The following is a 21,617-nucleotide window of genomic DNA, read 5'->3' as shown; positions in this document are numbered from 1 at the left end:
AACACTGATGCAGTGATAGAGCTCAGTAACAGTTGGGATTCACTTGGCTTTTAAGTGACTCTTCTTATAAAGTCCAAATTATGTGTTAGTTTAGCACAAAAACCATAATTGTGCATCATTGTGCTGAAAGGAACTGGTCCAGATGGTAAAAAGCTGAAGATTCTTTCACTGTAGATTGTACTGGAACATGAGTCAGGCTTCTCTGTCTTCTCAAATATGGACCACAGCAGATGATTTGAATCCACCTTTCTTGAATGGTCCATCTGGAGTTTAATAGGGTTTCAAACTCTATTCCCACTCAACTCTTGTTCTCCCTGCAGGTAGAAAATGGAATATGGGTTTACATTTCCCCTTACTTGCCTCTTATCTGACATGCTGGGGTACCTCCCTTTCCCCTAGAAGTCTGTGTAACATACCATGTTTAATTCTGAAAGGAAAAAAAAAATTGCTTTTATGAATGGGCAAACACAGTTCCATGCATTTTAACAAAAGTCATCTATCTTTTTCATGCTCTCTCAGAGGAATATTCATCAGTCAAACCAGCAGATCTGAAGCAACATAGTCACCACCACAATGGTTCCTTGCCTTGGTTGCTTTTACAGAAAAAGTACTTGATCAGGTGCACATAGGCACCACAAACTCTCTGTGTCCCTGTCTCATGTGGGAGATAATTGCTCATGTTCATCCTGCTTTTCCCAGGCCTCTTTCTCAGCAAATTAACTCTCAAAGTAAGCACATCCACACTTTTCTTTACTGAGCTTGGGCATGTTTGGGAAATTAACCTTCTGCCTATTGAGTCTATTCATGTGAATTGTTCCAAAAGGATACCTGGTCTCATGAGACTTTGTAAATTTACTTTTCCTTATAAAAAAATGTGATTTGAAGGTATTTGGGAAAAAAGGAAATTTTAGCCCACTTAATTTATTGCATACTACCTGTGCCCTACAATTTTGTCTTGACAAGAGAAAAGGTCTGTTTTCATACATATCCAAAGATTTTAAGCTAACATAGAAAGGGAATAGCTATTTAAATTCTAACACCACCGCCACCAAGGAAATTCTTACACGTATCCAAAAGACAAATTACACTCTGATTTCCTAGCGATCTGATTCTGCATCAATCATGACTATATCCTTCAATCAACTTTGGGGAATAGGCTGTTATCCTGAGTCCATGAGTATTTCTATATTCTATCTGAATAATGCACAACTTTGGCATCTTATATATCCAGATGTAATTCATGAGAACCATCTGCTCTTTATTTTCAAATGTAAGCGTATGGACACTGTAATACAGAAAGTAGAGATACATCTTAATTTCACTTAATCTCATTCAAGAAGGCTCCACCCTGACTCATTGTTTAAGAGCTGTACTAGAAGCTTCTTCTGTTTTCCATAAGGTTAATTGCTAACCACACTATTAAATTTTTAACTGTTTCAGTCTATGAAGATTTACATTCCCCTTACATTTCATAGAGATGCACACCTACCAGTCCTGGTATAGTTATTTTTATATCCAGGTATTGAGCCAAGACAGTAAGTTTGGAATTCTACTGATTTAGGGAGAAAAGTGCAAAAAGCCCAGGCTACTGCTGCCAGGGGCTATAAATCCCATGATACTGTCACTCACATGTCACTGATGTTTTCTCATCTCTGTGTGGACACTACAGGTGCTACATGAAAGTATGTCAGCTTGGGAGTTAGGAAGTTAATTAGAGGGGCATAAAAATAAATTTCACTGATCCACAGTAGATTTCAGCATCTCTCTCATGTGGATTCACCTGTAAGTCTGATGAATGTCCATTTGAACATTTGCCTGCACCTCACCTTTTACATTATTGTTCACAGACATTTCATTTTACTGCCATGTCACACCACTCTTCTAATAGTGATCGTGGAATGCAAATCCATTTATTCTCTTCATCAGATGAACTCAAAACTGACATGCTCTACTAATATTTTTAAAGAAAGTCCATGGGTTTTGTTCAGTCCCAAACAATTTCTTTCCTTTACTATAATTCTTCATAGTTTCATTTCAGTGGTTTCATGGTGCACAGCCCAAAACTCTGACCTAGATTGTTTCCCACAGAACAAGACAGCAGCATCTATGACTTTGAAATCCCTGTTTCACATACTGCCGACCAAAGCACACCATGATTCTAGTGCCAGGAACTTTTCCAGTCCCCTCTCCTTCTCTGCCTCTTCTCTGCATAAGCAGAATTAAGTGGGAGTTGTGTATTTGGAAAACTCAACCTCAAAATATGATTTGAGAAGCCAAATGTGAGGTTCAGGTTCAGGCACTTACAGCTGTTTGTGTTGAATGCAGGTGTCTAAGCTGCCATTACAGCCAGCAGGAGATTTCCTGTTGGGTGAAATAAAAACAAGTAGTACCTGCAACATATTTTTAATCATGACATTCAGCCCAAGTTCTTTAGTATGTATTGTATTTGTTTGTGTGTGTTTGTATTTACTATCTAATTTACTGAGCATAAGCATAGTGAACTCTGCTAATTATTTCAGTTTTGTTTTTAAGCTCTTGGAAAAAAGCTAAGGAAAACAGTAACCACGAGGGAGAGAAAACACATGCCAAAGGATGCTGTGCATCCATGACAAAGAAAAAACCCAGAGAATATTCTTTGTGCCTTCTGTCACTATGACAACAAAGACACGGAGACACAAAATTTGAAATGTGAATAGCAAAGGTAGAATTTGGGGCTCTTGCACAAGCCATGAGTGGGATGGATTCAGAGCTTTGGCCTCCTGTATGAGTTTTGTTGCTTGTGGCCATGTCCTCAGTACACATTCTAGGACTAATTTATTTACCTGACACGGTCTGGACCTTGCAGCCTGAAACTGTAGAGTTTTGTAGGACCGAAGCATCTTCAGAGTCCCAAATCTCAAGCCAAGGAATCTTCCTCCTTCCATTTAGACACTTAGGACTACAGGCAGACCTCCCAGTCCTCCCAATACCTTTAACAGCTGTGGGACCACTAACAAGAGACCTCGTCTGGCTCGTTACCCTGAAAGGAAGGAAGGGAGGAGAGGAAAGAGGATCATGTGCTCCACGTGTCAGATATGTTTTACAGCCACCAGGAGTGATGGAAAAGTCTGATTCTGTGCCAATCACCCAGGTAAACAACAGGACAGATTTTGTACAGCCACTTCCAGAATGAATATTTGCTAAATCAAAATATGGGGAGGTAGATGCTTGCCCTATAGATTTCCCTATAGCTGCAGGAAACCACCTTCTGTCTTGTGACAGGCATTTAGGATTGCATTGCTCTTCCAGACCCTTTCTGGAAGCTGTGCTGTGCAGGGTAGCTATGGCACATCAGCTGCACGGACTCTGTTTGCTTTTTAGTGCTGTCCACAGTGTTGGTTCAATTAGAATGGAAAAGCACAGAAAAAAAACCTTTCCAGATTTCATAAAATCAGAAGAGTTTTAATCTGCCCTTTTAAAGCCGTGCAAATAAGAGGCTTTCTCCACATTAGCTATAGTTTCCCTTGGTCCCCACTCTTGCTGCTATGGGTTTCCTAATAGCTTCCAATAGGAAGGTCCCACCAAAGGATTCTCCTCTTATTACCTGATTACCTGGGGATAATGTTTGCCCTGATTTATTCATTCCCCATACATCTTACAAGACTGGAATGTATCTCCACATTTTTTCCAGTGACTTGTTTGGAGAATTATGGCAATAAATGGGAGCAGGTTTACAAAGGATGACTTAATCTCCAGAATCCTGTGTGTTTTCACACAAGTAGTGAACGAGAAGTCTCTCACTGGACCATCTGGTTTTTAAATCCCTGGCTTGTACACTGTTTTTTGATTAAACAGAGTTCAGGGAGGGCATCAAAGAGCAGTTGATGAGCAAAGCTTTTTCCTTGTAGCTAATTAGCTTTCTTCCTATTCACTGCACATTTTTGAGTGTCTTGTCCATTTGATTCCTGCCCAAGCCAGTTCCTTTCCCATTTGTTGTGGCAATTGTTCTGTTTCATCAAGAACTCTGGCGGACACAAAAGAAGTATCCAGCCATAACATGCTGAATGTTCCACTGCACCCTTTGGATAAAATCTAACTTACTATAGGTTAAGAGGACTACCATGGCCTCTGCCGGTATTTCTAGCACATTCAGCTTGAATTTTCAGCCCTAGAGTAACCCTGAAATCAAGACTCTAATATTTATGGAGAGACTGGTGTTATTTTTACTGAGTTCTTAGGATTTGTATTAAAGTAAATCTTTCATACCAGAGAAAGAAGAATTTCTGGAGATACTTTATTCCCTCAGAAAGCAGAGTATGATTGCAATAATGTTCCCTGAACCTGAGTCATGTTTGTTAATGTTCATGGTATAACAAGAAGAAAGGCTAGATTTTCCAGTAACATTTTGCTCACATCTTGTAAAAACATGGAATTGTGCAGCCTACCAGTGGGATTCTCTAAAGTCTGGACTCTTCCCAGTTTATTCCCATTTTCACTATATTTGCCACTAATAAATTTTTCAGCCCTGTGTTTTTTCTCTGTTGCTCAGTTTAAGTTTTTTTTAATCAGAATTATTTTTCATAATTCAAAAATTATTGCTATAATTATAAAGGAAAGACTCATTGTCAATCTATGTTAAAAAAAAAAATCCTCTTGCCTGTATAGAGTCATTTTATTCTTGGTATGTTTCAAAAAATCTCCCTAACTTACCCTGGAGAATCTTCTGCAAATAACAGCTTTGAGTCTTAATTTTCTTATTTTTTTCTCAGTACATTACTATGATTTTAAAGAAAGTTTCTGATTTTATACAAGTTGTGGTTCAGACCACTTGCTCAATAAAGTTCTCAGATTTTTGATAGACCCAATTCATGTCATCTGTTCCTGATAGCCAACTTGTTGTCATTTTGTAGCCCCTCCAGACTTCATAACTGACAGAAACAGGTATAGCTGATACTAAGAAAATTTCATGCCACAGTGCCACAGTTTGTTCTGCTCTCACTTGAATTATGTGCACATGATAATGATTCCCTGTTTAGATTCCTTTGTACATCTCTTCTTACTCCTTGAAATCTGAAGCAACAGAATCACAGAATAAATTAATTTGGAAAAAACCTCTGAGATTATTGGGTCACCATGTGACCAAACAGCACCTTGTCAAGTAGACCACGGCACTGAGTACCACATCCAGTCTTTCCTTAAACACCTCCAGGGACAGTGACTCCAACACCACCCTGGGCAGCCCACTCCAGTGCCTTTTCACCCTTCCTGTGAAAACTTTTTCCTAATGCCCAACCCAAACCTCCTCTGATGCAACTTAAGACTGTGTCCTAAATGTGTATTCTAGAGTGTTCTCCTGGACAATTTTGGCAACAGGCACAGGGCACTAGATCAGGAGAAGTTAATTCCTGAATTAAAAGCCCTTCCTTCACTGAAATATCGTCTTCTGTGTTCCCAGACAGGTTCCAAAGCACAGCTATGCCAGTGAGTCTCAAAAAGAGATGAGTGTGTTCAGTCGTCTGTCCTTGTTAGATCCTTTTGGTCTTGTCCAAGCTTTTGTGTGAGTTGAAAAAAAAGTCATCAACACTAGCCCCATATTAATTTATAACACTTTCACACAGACAGCATCAGAAACACCATGTACACATGTGTGAAGGAGGTGCTCCGTGGTACAATTTTTGCTAGAGCCATAATACTTCACTGGTTTACAATTCCTAGGAATCCCACCCTACTCCTCATATTTAGGACAGATATTTTAAGAAAATCCAACCTCTTTCCAGGCCACTTTTACCTTCAGCTGTTTTAATGTGAAAGCACACATTTGCTCTAGTGACTTACTTCCTTTCTTTATTAATTTCTTCAGACCTAAATACCATCTGTTCTTGACATTTGCTTGAAACTTAACTGCTTCCTGCTAAAATTTGCCCCAGCTTCTTAGCATTAGTCAACAGTATTTTCCATGGAGTATAGCATTCTTATAAAAGCCAAGGTTGTATTAATGAATATATTTTACTTAATGTAGAAGAAATAACATTTCTGAGTCTATTCATAATAAAAGTGTATTCATAATATGATCCATTTCTTCCATAAACTCTGATAGTACTAGCCCATGCAACTCTGTCTTCTTTTGAGCAAAGATTTCTACAGAAATTCTGCTCAATCAATAAAATGCTCAGATCTTCAGTCTGACTTCTCACTGCTTGACTCCATCCAGTGCCTAAGGTTCTGGTTTGACACAGAACACAGCAGGAATCACAAAAGTCAAAAGCCTCATGTTTCTACTAGCAAAAAAAGCAGGTCAGAACTGTTCTGTGGCACAGCAACCAGCTGGCACAGCGTGGCTTTCATACACACAACTCAACCCTTATCTCCTGAAATAGGTCAGTGTCACACAGACCGTCTGCTGGGAATGGCCCCGGCACACGGAGCCTTGAGCTGTGCCTCAGGGACTGCTGTCTGCTGGGACACAACCACACTAGGGACACCACACCCACGGGACTCTGCAGAGGATGGCCAGTGCTGTGCTTTAATCCTGAACCCTAGATCCATTTAGTTTACTGCTGTAGGGGTAGCTATAGGGATAGAGAACAAAAAATGCCTGCAACACCAAACGGAACTGAAATCTAAACTGTATGTTTGATTGCTGCTTCCCTTGTGCTTCAGAAGCTTCTTTCAAAGCTATTTTTGACAGTTTCTCCAAATTAGGGCATCCTCTCTGCTCTTTCATGTCATCATTAATTGGCCCTTTTCCCTGGACAACCGACCAGATCTTTTCAACCAACACTGAGAATGTTCTTGTGAGGTACTGAAAAAAAAAAAAAAAAAAAAAAAAAAAAAAAAGTGGTCTATCTGAATTTGCACTTTCTCTTCAGCCCCATTTCGCAATGAAGTGTCACAGGGTGACTCTTTCCCATGACATACTGGAGCACTGCACAGCTCACAGAGAACAGACCATGGCTGCTCAGGTTCTGTTGGATCCACATTTTGGTTTAAGCTGCCCTAAGAATTTGCTAGATACCAACACCTTGTCTCTGTAAGCCACTACTGTGGGTCACCGGGCTTAAAGAAAGAGCATTTCAGGTTATTAAGGAGACAAGTGGACACAGCATATCTCTCATCTGATGTATTTCTTAAAATCAGAAGCCTCAGCTCCAGAAATGGGAAGTGCATGTGCTAGCCCCACTTTGTCCTTAGCTCTGGAATATTTTTCCTGAAAAATTTAGTGTCTGAAACTTGCAGTTATGTTATCATGAACATAAACAGCTGCTGTTGCAGCAGGGATGGAGAGAGTAGCATTGACGACTGCTGACTGTGTGAGAGGAGAGGGGATTGGGAAAGCCCGTGGTCAGTTAGGGACACCCTCGGGTGCTTCCCATGAAACACACACCTCTGCAGCTCCCATTTCCCATGTGTTTGTACATGCAGCACACATGCTGTGCATTGTTTTGCTTAAAAGCAAAGGTTTTAATGCTTGGGGGTACCTGAATAAAAAAGAAAATACCTGCTGTTGGTTGGCTTGTTGCTTTTTTGTCTTTTTATAATGGGAAAGCAAATTCCACTTCCAGCTGTTCAATTGTCTGATCAAGATGTAAACACAAAAAGTGCTGTTACCTTCATATACACATTCCAATAAAAGCAAAACAAAACCCTGGGAACCAAACACTGAAATACCAGGAAGCATCAGCAGTGAGGCTGCAAAACTTCACGTGGCACACGGTGTACCTCTCTGCTACTGCAGAACCGTGGAACAGTTCGGGTTGGAAACCTTCAACATCATCGAGGCTAACTCTTGACCCAGCACTGCTGCTAAGCATACTGCATGTCCTGAAGCGCCACAGCTCCCCAGAAGATGAGGCGATACTCTTCCAGGTATCAACAGCTTTGCTGGAAATAACCATTTTTGACTGCAGAAGGCTCCCAAGCCCCTCACCCGAGCCCCCTCCCTGCCCGCGGCGCACCTGCCCCTGCAGCCGCGGGAGGCGGCGGCGCTCCCCGGCCCTCGCAGGTGCGCCAAGGGAGCGCGCCCGGGCGGGGACGAGCGCGGCGCTCCCCCGCCTCGCCCCGCCGCACAAAGGGCCCCGCCGCCTCCCGCCGAGCTCGCTCGGGGCGGGGGATGCCGGTGCCGGGGCCACACCGGAGCCCGGACAAAAGGCAGCCCCTCTCCGCCGCCTCCCCGCCCCGGGCGGGGCCCGGCGGCGCCTCCCCCGCTCCATCCCATCCCCTCCGTGCCGCGGGCCCCGGCGGGAGGCGCTGCCCCACTGGCCCGGGCGAGCTGCTGAGCGCCGGCGGCAGCGGCACCTGGTGCTGCGGGCAGGGCGGGAGGTGAGTGCGGCGGCGCCTCATGGCCGGGCGGGAGCGCCGCGCCGGGCCGGCTCTCCGGGCGGCGTGCCTCTCCCTTCCTCTCTGCTTTGCTCCTCCGTTTCGGCGGAGAGAGGTCCGGGCTGGGGGAGGAAGCCAAACAAAGGCAAGCACGGTAACCTGCCCGGAAAGGAGCGGACAAACAGAACCGGGGCGCTCGGCACGGGATGCCCTCTCCTCTGCCCCTGCCCCTGCCCTGCGGGGTTCGGGCTGGGTCGGTGCCCTTGGGGCTGCTTCCCGAACTGCATCCCCGAGCTGTATCCCCGAGCTGGAGAAACAAAGCGGTCCTTGGGTATGAAGAAGGCGCTTTAGATGCGGGGTGTTGTTGGCTGGTGTTACCTGCAATGGTTAATCACGGACTATGAAAGAGGATGTTTCTGCCGCTTGTGGTGTTTATTTACCTTTTGTATTTCACCGGGGCTGGACTATTAAAATAAATTTGCCAGCTGTGTTTGTAGATTTGTTGGTGGTTTTGTTGTTTGGGACTTGCTTTTTGTGATTTTTTTTTTTTTAATTTCTGTTTCTTTTGTATCTACAAAAGGAAGGAGATTTTAGTGTTTGTAATCTAAAAACAAGAAATAAAGGTTTATTTAAAGATATCTAGCTAAAAACCTTGGAAAGGAATTTAAAACTTTATCTCGATAGACTTGGCAATGGCAAGAGCCTATTTGCTCTTGCAAGCTCTTTATTTCCTTTATACAGCCAGTTTGATTTAGTGATTTCAGAATACTGAGAATGTGAATAGCAGAGAAATAGAAAAGCTCAGAAAGCAACTAAGTAGAAGCCAAATTTGTTTTCTAAAAGATCTTCTGTAGGTTGCCTTTTTATGATAATCATAAGTGCTTTTTTGGAGTTTATTAGTACAAACAGAGCTGTTCTGCCTTGGGGAGTGGAACAGTCGGTTTAATGTTCAGTAGCAGGGTCTGTGTTTATTCAAGGTACTTACCCTGTGCAAGTTTAGTTAGCATGTTGAAGAGAAAAAATAGTATTCTGAACAGAAGTAAACCTCGCTTTAGTAGGAGGGAAGAGGAAGAAGATTTGATGTGGACCCTAATTCAAGAAGGTGCTAAAGCACATGCCTGATAAAGGCACAGTGGTAGGGTAGGGATTTGAGCATTGTTCTTGTACTTGATGTTGCATGTCCTTTCTTGTGTTTTGGGCCTCGCTGCTACCACACAACCCTCTTTTCCATTTTGTCCCTTCTGTAGGGAGGTCTGGGTCACATCCACGTGATTTTTTTTTTTTTTTTTTTTTTTTTTTTTTTTTTTTTTTTTTTTTTGGTGTGTTGAACTTTGCAACTCTTGGGTTTCAGATGGCTTCCAGAAGTGACATGCTTCACTGATTTGGCACTGGACTATACAAAAGTAATTACAGAAGTTGCATGGAAAGGCCCTTTTGTTTTTTAATGGAGGTCTATAAAATCAGTCTTGAAGGCAGCCACCTGTGTGCACTGTTGAGGCTTTGCAGGAGCTTCAAAATAGCTATCAGATTTAATCGTCTTAAAACATACATCTGCTTAAAACTTCGAACGCAGTGCTCCTTTCACAATTAACATTGTCAGTTACTGTTTCTAACAAAATTACACTGTTGGATAAATCTATAACAACTTCATTAGGAAGTATTCATCACAGTTACTTAAGAGGAAATTAAATGCAAGTAGACCGGAAGAGAATTTGCCCCTTCTTTCCTAAAGCATTACTTTTACCTTGCACTTAGGTTCGACAGATTCTGCAGGCACAGGACATTGGCAGGGCTTTCCATCTCTGTGGACAGGCAGTTGGGGAAGGTTTCTTGAGCTTTAGGTAACCTCAGCCATGCTTTTTTTCCTTCTGTGTGTGTGATGGTAAAAGACTGAATGCTGAAGCTATGAGTCTTGAGGGTTTTCTTGGTGGGTTATTGCAAAATCCTTTTGATCTGCCACAAGCTGGGGTGGAGGGGGGGGAGGAGGAAGAGAAGGGACATGTGGAGTAGATGTTCTGTGAGCCCTTTGAAACTGGACACCTATTATATGTTTGTCAGCAAGTCGGTGGTATGAAGTGACCCAAGTGATCTCTCGGGGACCTGTGTCCTCTAAGCTGAGCAAAGCACGTACTCCTGTTTTACGGTCACTGAACAAAGGCACTCTCCTTGGAGCCTGCTGCAGAGAAAGCTCTTAGATGTTCCAAGTTCTGATTTCAAGAGATGCTTGTTCCCATGATAAATAAATTAAAAACCAAAACTTGCCATGTACTCACTGGCCCTCAGAAAGTAGCATGTATTTTTCTTCTTTCAGCTGAATCAGTCTAGGAGTTGGGATTTGCATGCTTGGCCACAGGTACCTCAGAGTCAAACAAATGGCATTTGTGTAGTGTCCTCATGCTGGTGGGCAGCATCTTGTGTTTGTCACAGCTTCTTGCATGGAATAATGCATTGGTGAGGTGGGAGTTTGGGTTTATCATGACAACAGCTTGAACAAGGGGAGATTTATCAGCCCCTTGAAATAAGGGGTCAAGTACAAACCCACCTCATTCTCCACAGAGTACTGCAGAGCCCTATCAGTTTCTATTGTGCGTCAGGCTTAATCTAAAATTGAAACCTGGCTTGCCATTCTCTGGGGTCTTGCTAAAAATCTCGGAAATGTGATCTGAGTGAAAATAGAGGCAGTGAACTGTTCTGGAGAAGCATGAGCTGCTCTCCATGCTGCTTTAGAGGACACCATGTTCAGGCCAGTGTTTTGTTTGACGTCTCATGGATGGAAAGAGAAATGAGTGGGAACGAAAGCTGTGGTTGTGGGGGCAGTATGAGGGGGCAGGAGGAAAAGTTTAGATATCTAATTCCAAAAGCTCAGTTTTCAGGAATGTAGGTGGTTTGGTGGGAGTTTTAAAGACCAAGAAAATTATGCTTTTGCTAATAATGATCTCTAGGCAACCGGAATTCTATAACATGGAGGTTTTCTCACATTTACATTAACACTCCTCAGACTCTGACTTTTCTTTGGTTATATTCACTGAAAATGGGAAGTATTGCATACAGTATTAGACATCAAGTTTGTACACAAGAAACAACAGGCCACTTTTCAAATTCCATGCTGTATGAAAATTGAGGGCCCCTGTGTTTTCCTGTTTGCAAAGGGGAAGTGGGGCATGTATAAGGTCCAGTTTTCTGAAGGACATGAGATGCAGCTCAGGTGAGGTTGCTTACAGCCAGTTGCTTTGTCCATACCTCATTTCATTTCTGCATGGAGCAGTTGTTTCCTTGTCCTCTGCTTTGCTCAGATGGTCCATGGATGTCTTGGTGTGCACTGAAAAAGAAGAGAATTTGGCAAAGTACCTGAAGCTCTTTGTGCCTGTGTGCAGAGTGGGTAGAGTCAGGCAGTAGGAAAGGTTGCTCAAGGCTTGGGAACTCAGCTACCCTCTGTCATCCTAGGTTTATCTTTTTATTGTTTTTATTAGGTCTTAAAATATAATGCACGATTCTGAGTTGACTTACAGAAGTAAACTTCTTATGTCTTTCCGCCCCAGAAGGAGGAAGTCACAGTTGAGTGACTTCATTTAAATTTGTAAGCGTTCCTCAAAGAAGAACCAGCTACCTATAGGATGAAAAGTTGAAAAAATAAGAAAGCATTTATCTTATGAAATACATTTGATTTTTTCCTTTGTAGAGGCCTCAGGTTAGTTCTTGCTTAATAGTCTTGCATTTTCTTTGAAATTAGTGTTTTCTATGTAAGCCTGTTGATGACCTTTAATGCTTTGTGAAAGGCTTTTAAATACAAAATGAGACCCTTTATCTTGCAGGACTACTTAGTATTCAAGTTAAATGTTGATCACAGTACAACTCCAAATGAGAAAAAGTTTAGTGTTTAAATTGATTTTGACTTAAAATGTGTGAGGGTATTCTACATGCCCTAGAGAGAGAGATTAGAATGGGTCTTTGTTGCTGCTGATTTTTCCTCTTGATCTTTCTGAACAAAACGTGAAAGGACTGGGAGAAGGGCAATATTGTAGAAATACAATATCTCTATAGGAAGAACTTGAGTCATTTCATGCACTTTACTGAAATCCTGAAGTGTTTTACTGTTTTTATTATGCCACTCATTCTTTGTGGCACTCTGTTGGTAATGAATACAGAAGTGGGACTTTTCATTATACAAACTCATCTGCAGTTGCCTTGGACTCTCTGGAGTTGAAGTAAGGGGCTGGTGAGGCTCAGAAGATGCACATCTCTTACTCCAGGGAATGCTGAAGTCATGGGTGAAAGTATGTTCTTAAACATCTTAGTTTCGTGTCTGACTGTGGATGGAAGGATCCTGGGCTATAATGTGTGTGTGATGTATTTTGCTCTTTCCCCTTGCACTGGGCAATGGGAAGAATGCAATGCCAGCATTGCAAAGCATAACAATTGGGAAGAATGCTGCAGACAGATAGGTGCACCCCTGAAATAAGATCCTCATCAGAGCAGTATTGACAGGTTTAAATACCATTCAGTGTATTTTAATCCATTCTAAAGTAAAGAGATACTATTATACAGATGTTGGGATCCAGTTCAGTCCAATTCTCCTGCAGAGACCTGCAGAGTACATGGATGAACGCTTACATCATCATCTGGACTCTGCTATCTCTGTTGGTGTGGGTGTACTGAGCTTGGGGAATTACTAACTTTAAGCCTGCTATCCAGGCTGGATATTAAACAGTTTTTCTTTAAGGACATTGGCATAAAGTGTCATCATGTAACTGGAAAATAAGTGTGTGAAATCTTAGTTGGTGCTAAATTAGGAGCAGTTTCCCTCACACTAGTACATTTTATTTCTCAGTGACTTAGATGGAACAATGATGAAAGCAAAATGCTGCACTGATTGCTGAGGGAGGTAATTCACGGGACAATCTGAAAATATTGGACAAATGGTCTTAAAAGTGAGATATATTTAAATGTTTGTGTTACACCTGACTAGAAATAAAACCTTTCACCAGGGAAATGGCTGAGGAAATTGCATCATGTGTCAGCAACAGTGATCTGGTAACAGTGCATGGATTGAAGGTGATGAGGACCCTGGGAGTTGGGCTTAACTGCCTTGGTGAAGTGGCTGCAGAACGTGGATTTAAGTCTCTGAGATAACTGTGTGCCTTATGTAATCTGCTTACATTTGAAGATAATAATTAACTACTGCCTGTGCAATGTTATTCTTGAATTAAAGGGGGATTTTGGATGGAAAACTGAAGTAAATTCAATGAAGCATGTGTGCAAAGTGATTGAAATAGGACTCTTTCAAAAACTTTTCTTTCAAAAACTGTTCTTTTGTCTGAATTTCATAAGTAATGTTTCAGGAAGCATTTGCACCTTAATTAAGGAGTAATGTGGAGTTAAGAATTAAAGGTATTAAGAATATTATTACTTATATACAGCTCATGGACCCACAAGTAGAGAGGTCCTGGCTGCAGTGAAGTCTACCAGTGCCTTTCTGTCCTGACAAATGAATCCAAATTCTACCCCTGCTTTTCCTTGGGTATTTCACCAAATTTGATGTCTGCAATCTAATTTAAAGCAAACAGAAAAACTCAAACTCTCAAGCAGCATTGGTTCTAGCACATGAAACTGAGGTTTGAGAGTAGCTGTTCAGATGTGTAAATGTCAAAAGGAGATTTCAGTCTTGGGCTTTTTCCATGTTGTATCAGCCTCGTTTTGTGCTGACTGAGGGTATGAGTTTATCTTTGGATGCTTTGAAATAATAAGAAAAGCTACTTGTGTCTTCAGTGTCACTGCAGTGATCCAAGTGGAGTTGTATCTATCTGAGATGCCTTGACTGTTTGGAACATCTTGTATTAGCTCATAAACCAAGAGAAAAAGTTGGGATTGTTTAGGGTTTCTCTTTTCCTCTCTTTATGTTTCTCTTTTTCTAGGCAATCTTGGTCAAGTAGTTTTATAAATGTGCAAGCTGCCCCTCTTCATGGAAGTGTGACAAACATGTACAGTGACTATTCTCAGCCCTCATGTATTCTTTTCCCCCCACTTCTTTGCCCCTAGGGTTCCTACTGTGTTTTCTTAAGATCTAAGTTTACATTACCACACTTAAAATCAAGATGACCAATGGATCAGAAAATAATTAGGATTAAGGTCATAAATGTGTGCCTTTAACTGCATGTTTGTGTATAATTATTTCTGGTAATCTTCAGGAGTTTCCATTCCTTAAAGAAAGGCAACAAATTAAAAAATTGTTCCTAGAGTAATTTGCTGACTTCTGAAGCATAGATCCAGCTGCTTTTCAGTTTGCCTTGCACAGGAGCGGGGAGAAAAACTGCTGGAAGTTTCTGGGCTTCTGGGAGCCTCCTGCAGAGAAGACTTCCCCATCTTTGCCTCAGTTCTTGGGGTAAAAAGTGGAGAACTCTAAACTTTGCTAAGTGGCTTTAAGAAATAAAATCTATTTAGTGTCTTAGATGTAAAGTCATTACTATGAAGTGCTTTTTTTATGAAACCCTCTGTGCTGTTTGAGTACCTGCATGTGCACTCTTGTGTCTGTCATTGCACATGGCATGCCAGACAGTTGTAGAGGCAGCTTAAAACTGTGTCCTATTTGCTGCATACATTATTTACTAGCAGAATGTGCATTAGTACAGCTGGAAGTGTTTGCCATTTTCTGTGTGACAAGGAGGATGTGTGCAGTGAACTTGTCCAGTTCAGCAGCTATCGAAAGAGTTGAGTAATTTGCTTTTAACTCCATTACCCATCCTCTGACAAACACTGCAGAACCAGACTCTGGACATAGGCAAAGAGAACTGAAGAAATGTTGGCTAAAATAAAACAAAATTGTTCTTTAAACTGAAGATGCACCTTGCTGTAATACTTGAATGATGTTTTATCTGCAAATCTTCTCTTCTGTTGAAGCATTGCAGTAAGTGCCAGAGAGAGTACTTTATTCTTCGTGGATGATTCCTGAGAGATCTGGTGCTAAATGATGGAGTGTCTTTTTTTTGCCTTTTTTAAAACAGATAACTCTTTTATATTAAGAAGGGTTTTTAAATAGAGTTTACTTTGTTCTATAAAGTCTATAAAACTGACACCTTCAAATGTAGTACAGAGAATGCAGACTGTTAATATCCAAGGTCTGGAGTGTCACTTTTACTCGATTTAGTCAGCAGCTAGAAACAGATACACTAGAAACACTTGAATTTTGATACTTGCAGGACAAACGAAGATTGTGCATCTGTTTCTTATCTAAAAAGCATTAAATTTGCCTAGGGAGATGCATATCTCCCCTACTTGGTGCTTTCCAGATAGACTTGGAAAAGCCTGTCAGGCCCCTTGTGCTTGGAGATTGGGACCATATTTTTCTGGCCTATGCCTTCTGGTGGAGAGTGGAACAAACCCATGTCTGGATGTGGTATAGTTTCCTGAAGAGTACAAGGACAGATATCCTGGGAACAATACAGGGATGCAGTCCAGTTGTGGGGTTGTGGTGAGGAAGTGTCAAGGTGAAAGTGGAGCTGAACTTGGCAAGAGATGCAAAAAATAACGAGAAGAGATTCTACTGGTATGTCAGTCAAAGAAAGGAAAGTCAAAGGAAGTACCCCAGCTGATAAGCAAGGCTGGCAGACTGGTAACAGTGGATGAGGAAAAGGCTGAGGTGCTCAGGCCCTGGCAGCCTCTCTTCTCATGCTTCTTGAGTAGATGAACTGCAAGATGGGGACCAGGGCAGCAAAGTTCCTCCCACTGCAGGATAAGATCAGGTTTGTGATCACCTGAGGAACTCAAACGTATGGGGCCTGATGAGATGCATCTCAAAGTCCTGACAGAACTGGCTGATGTTGTCAAGCCATTCTGCATGATTTGAAAAGTCATGGCAGTCAGGTGAAGTCCCAGGTGACTGGAAAAGGAAAAACATTGTACCCATCTTTAAAAAGTGTAGAAAGGAGGACCCTGGGAACTACCAACCTGTCAGCCTCAGCTTTGTGCCTGGAAGATCACGGAACAGATCTTTCTGGAAGCTGTGCTCAGGCACTTGGAGGACAGGGAGGTGATTAGGAACAGCCAGTATGACTTCACCAAGGGCAAGGCCTGCCTGACCCACATAGTGGCTGTCTATGATGGAGCGGCCATATCAAGTGACAAGGGAAGGGTTACAGATGTCCTTTATCTGGACTTCTGTGAAGCCTCAGACGTGGTGCCCCACAACATTCTTCTCTCCACACTAGAGACAGTTGGATTTGATGGTGGACTGCTCACTGGATGAGGAATTGGATGATCATACACAGAGGGTGGTGTCAACTGCTCAGAGTCCTGATGGACATCAGTGACGAGTAATGTCCCTCAGGGATCTGCACTGGGACCAGTGTTACTTAATATCTTTACTAATGACAAAGGGATTGAGTCCACCCCCTGCGAGTTTGCAGGTGACACCAAGCTGAGTGGTGCTGTTGACCCATCTGAAGGGCTGGATGCCATCCAGAGGGACCTGATCGTCCCTCAAGCTCAAGAAATGGGCCCCTGGGAATCTCATGTGGTTTAACAAGGTGAAGGCAAAGTGCTGCATGAGGGCAGCCACTGGTGTTGATCTGGGCTGGGGAATGAACTGCTGGAGAGCAGCCCTGTTGAGAAGGCCTTGGGGGTGAGGCAGTGTCCAGGTGCTGCTGGACACAACCCAGCCCTGTGCACCTGCAGCCCAGAAAGCCAATTGAATCCTGGGCCACATCAAAAGCAGTGTGGGCAGCAGGCTGAGGGAGGGGATTCTGCCCTCCTCTCTGGGGAGACCCCACCTGGAGAGCTGCATCCAGCTCTGGGGTCTCCAACATCAGGAAGATGTGGACACGTTGAAGTGAGTCCAGAGGAGGCCCATGAATGTGCTCACGGGGCCGGAGCACCTCTCCTGTGCAGACAGGCTGAGGTGATTGGGGTTGTTCAGACTGGAGGGGAGAAGGCTCCAGGGAGACATTACTGCACCTTCCAGTACCTAAGGGAGCCTGTGGGAAATCTAGAGAGGGACTTTCTGCAAGGACATTTGGAGATAGAAAAAGGGATAATATTTTTTAACTGAAGAAGGATTGATTATAGATCAGATGAAAGAAAGGAGGAGCTTTTTGTTTGGTTGTTTTGGTTTTGTTTGTTTGGGTTTTTTTACAATCGAGTGGTGAGACATTGGAACAGGTTGTCCACAGAAGTCATAGATGTCCCATCTCTGGAAACATTCAAGGTCAGGTTGGACAGGGTTTTGAGCAACCTGATTGAGTTGCTCATTGCAGGAGGATTAGGCTTTGTGACTTTTTAAGTCCCTTACACCCCAAACTGTTCAATGATTCAACTTTGCAGAGTTTCCAGCTACCTTTAACAATGATTAATTATTTGGAAAGATCAAGATGTTTCCTCATGTGGACAAAATCTTTCACAGTTAATGTTGGTTTAGTTGTTATTTCAAGAAGGGGGGGATTTTTGTTTAGGTTAAAAAACAAATGTCCATGTAGTTCTCTGGCATAAACTGAGAAGCTTGCAGGTGTTTAAGGATGTGCTTGCTCTCTTACCTGAAAACATAAATAAGTGTGGTAGTTTCTAAATCCTTCTAGGCTAAGGGAACTTTTGCCCCTTCCTTCTGCTCAGGAAGAGGGCAGTGGTGAAGGACCTGGGTGCCAGGTCAGAAACCAAAGCGTCTCTTCTTCCTGACAGATTTCAAAGTGTCAAGGTTTCAGTCAGTTAAATTGCTTATGAAAACTTTGAACTGTAATAATTTCAGCCTCCCATACAATGGCAATTGTAGTATCTTGTCCATTTTTATCTTCTTTTTTTTTTGATCACCCATGATCTGGTGTGTTCTTTCACCTAGTTAAACTTGGTTTTAGAAGGTGCTTTTAAGATAAATATTGACTTGTTCTGCTGAAAGTACAGAGTGATATTGATATTTTTTTTTGCCTTTATGCAGATTACATGTGATTTGATATTTGTATACAGGTGTTTTTTTTGTTGTTTTTTTAGGTTTTTTTGGGTTTTTTGGGGTTTGTTGGGGTTTTTTTGTTGTTTGTTTTTTTGGTTGGTTGGTTTGTTTTTTTTTTTTAATATTAGCTTCCTGACCTTTGATATAAGCATTTTGAGAAACTACAGGGAATTCAAACTTTTTGCTTTGGGTACTATACCGTGGATGACTATTGTAAACTGCATATTTTTTCTTCAAAAAAATCAAAGATATGATTGTATATAATTGCTATCCTTAGCATTTGAAAGTTGCTAGGTTTTTTCCTTATGTTTTGCAGAAAATGATTTCCTGTTTGTTATTATATTTCAGAAGTCAGCTCACAGAGTTTTCATGTCTGACTACTGGTATCGGGCCCTGATCCTGTGCAAAGAAACCGGAAGCTGCAACTGTTTTGCAACAGCCAACGAGTCTAATGAAGAGAAAGAAGAAGACACCAGCCATCAGGTTGTGGTGTCAGATACCATGCAGCTTGTGCAAGATAGGCAAGAGGTGACAGAAATCACGGCAGGTAAGAAAAATAGAGCATATTTTGAAGCTGGCTGCCAGGCTGTCAAAAAGAGGATGGATGGCTTCAAGAATTTTAGCATTTGTGTCTCATCTCCTACAATGAGTGTAGGGCAGGGAGCCCAAGAAAAGGAATAGCTGAGTATTCACTGGAGGGGCTGATGTCACCATGAAAACAGATGTTTAATAGCAGCCAGTGAAAACCTGTACTTCGGAGGACTGATGCTTGTAAAAAGAAATTAAAATCATTCAGTGAATTAATTGTTTAGCAAAAAATAGCCATCCCAGAGAAACCTGACCTACCTTCCTACACTTTTAAAATCATAGTTTTGAGAAACTGCTGAGAAGCAAGTAAAAAATACCTCTGCACTGTATCACATTACTTTTGTTCCTGTGGACCATAAGCACAAAATTGTAGTGAGTGCTAGTTTATAGTTGCTGGGACTAAGAATACTTCTTTTTACTGTACAATCTGATCTCATATTTACCCACACAGGAGGTTGTCACATAGTTCATATATGAATGGAAGCTTTGCCTTGGTACTAGTGCAGATAGACTGTAATTTTGTAATTTGATTAGGAGTTGCATCTGATGGCATTTGGTCTTTATTAACAAATTTTCATTTCATTTTGAAAAATGTTTTTATAAAGCCTCCTAGGTAATTAAATTTAATTAGGTAATTAAAAACCTAAATATATTTATGCAAACCTCTCTAAGCTAGAAAGATGTTCCAAAACTGGAAAGGTGGAATTCACTGCAATACAGTTTTGCATTTAATACACAATTATAAAACAGGATATGACTCCTTTGTCCTAGCTGGAATGAACTAATGAAGCTGCTACTGCAGAATGATTCATAGGCTGCTCTGACTTAACAGGAAGTAGTGATTAGAGTAATCATTTTGCTTTTGTACCAGTGATGTCTCAGCCAGAAGGAGGTTTCTTTTGAAGGCTACAAGGAAAGATGCAAAAAACCCTTGTAGTAATTGCTGAGGATGATGTCAGGGTTGATCAGGTGCAATTTCTGTGGAAATAAGGTGTGTGTATCTAGACTACAAGAGAAAACTGAAGGGAATATTCTGACTTTCTGGTGGAGATCTGTGCTAGTTATGGAAGAAGGTGAATATCTGCTTGTTTCAATTTTCTTGTTGTCCATAACTATTAGAATAAGAGCAAAAAAATGTTAACTTGAGTCCTACAGAGAAGATTTAGACCTAACTGGGGCAGTTGTTAAACAGACTACTTAAAGAGTTTGTGCAGTCTCGAGCGTGCTCTTAATGAAATCTCTAGTGAAACAAACCACTGCTAGAGGTGAGCTGGGTACACTTGATTCCAGCTCAGTGATTTAAACCAGCCTAAGAGCACTGTGCTTCTGTGGTAGAAGAAGGAACAAAGAAGTCCTGGGAAGGCAGGCCTGGGGTAGGAAGTCAGAGGAAAGATGGTTCTGTATTCTGTCATCTGGAGGGTTTCAAATGGGAAATTGCTGCTTCCCCTCCCCAGAAATTCAGGGGAGAGCTGTGTTGGGCTCAAAGTTGCATGTTTATTCTCCGCTGAAGTGTCAGTGAATCAACGATCGCTGGTTTATTGACAAAGGAAGCTCAGTAAACTGCAGGGACTGAAATGAAAGCAGTGAAGGCAGATCAGGAGCTGAGTGTGGAGATGCACTTCATGGCCGTGAGACTGCCTCTGCACATACCTGACTATGCTAGTTTCATCTTTAAGCTGTGGGTGCTGCCCTTCTATCCCTGAAGTGTATGTAAAAGGGACATCAGGTTTAGTGAAAGAAGTTCTGGACTAAGTTTCCTGGCCTGGAAAGTAGCAGATTTTTCACTGGGGATTACATCCATGTCTGGCATGACAGCTGAATGATAAGCCATGAATTGAAACTGCAAAGCCCATGATGATACTGTTCATCCCTAGAAAAAGTGGGATGTAGTTTTCAAAAAAAGTTATTTTTATTTTCTTTTGACTTGAAGACAGCAGTGTTTAGACTGGGAAAGGAACTTTCCCAGAACTAGGCAGAGACTACATGGGAAACTTACTGGTGGATAATTTTCTGCTAAAGTTCATAAACTTTACAGGTAAATGAAGAATGAAAGGCTTTCTGTGCCATATTTAATACTGTTCTTGCTACTATTGAGGATTGACTGAATCATTGTGGATATTTGATTTTTAACAAATCATTGCTCTTAATTAATGCTATTTGTATTGTTAAGATTTTCTGACTTTATCAAGGGACTGCTAAAAAGAATCTCCTCTGAAAAGAACTACAGTAGCATAGCATGGTGAACGTTTAAAATGAGATGATGTTTTACTCTAGTTTTAATACTGATTCAAATATTTATTTCAAGAAAACAAGCAGGTTTTTTTTTCTGTTGGTAAAGGGAGCCATAGTGCCTTGTTTTGTGAACCTAATCCTTATAGTCTTCTCATGGGAAAGAGAAATGCTGCCATGGAAGACAATGTTGGAGTCTTCTCCCTTGTTATTTTTGACTTCTGAAAGCAAATGTGAGGCGTGTTAGTCTCCCATGCAGACTAATAATACTGCATGATGGAGAGCATCTTTCTGCTTTTATGTAAACCATGTGTTGCTGTGGCTGAAGTTTTAATTCCCTCCCTCCCCAGGAACTCATCTGCTGTGCTGTTGATAGTATATTAACAGCAATATTTTTACTGCAGTGTCTTCTTGGAAGTTATAATTAATATCAGGTCTTCATTGTGTCTGTAAGTGTACACACAGAGCGAAGATGATGCATCTTGAAAGCTTTAGGAGTTGATCTTGAAAGCAGTAGATGAACCAGCATGCAAAATTCAGCTTGAGATAGAGCACAAGTGAGATGGAAATATAATAA

General features: G+C 41.6%; 1 protein-coding gene across 4 annotated transcripts in view; it reads left to right on the top strand.

Moving 5' to 3' along the window:
* The first annotated feature begins 7,687 nt into the window (after nt 1–7,687).
* The window catches only part of MCF2L (MCF.2 cell line derived transforming sequence like), a 152,045-nt gene continuing 138,115 nt past the window's right edge, over nt 7,688–21,617 (top strand). For 2 of the 4 annotated variants that reach the window (XM_063392744.1, XM_063392754.1), the window contains exons 1-2: nt 8,166–8,298; nt 18,572–18,770. In XM_063392744.1, the coding sequence (XP_063248814.1) occupies nt 18,593–18,770 (178 nt within the window). In that variant the 5' untranslated portion in view covers nt 8,166–8,298; nt 18,572–18,592. Of the gene's footprint in view, nt 7,846–8,165; nt 8,299–18,571; nt 18,771–21,617 lie in introns of those variants that run through there. The other 2 variants (XM_063392745.1, XM_063392749.1) reach the window with 2 other exon arrangements.

The sequence above is a fragment of the Prinia subflava genome, chromosome 3 (assembly GCF_021018805.1).
Source record: "Prinia subflava isolate CZ2003 ecotype Zambia chromosome 3, Cam_Psub_1.2, whole genome shotgun sequence".
Taxonomy (NCBI): domain Eukaryota; kingdom Metazoa; phylum Chordata; class Aves; order Passeriformes; family Cisticolidae; genus Prinia; species Prinia subflava.
Note: the sequence above shows the minus strand (reverse complement) of the source record. Positions and strands in the feature narration are given on the sequence as shown.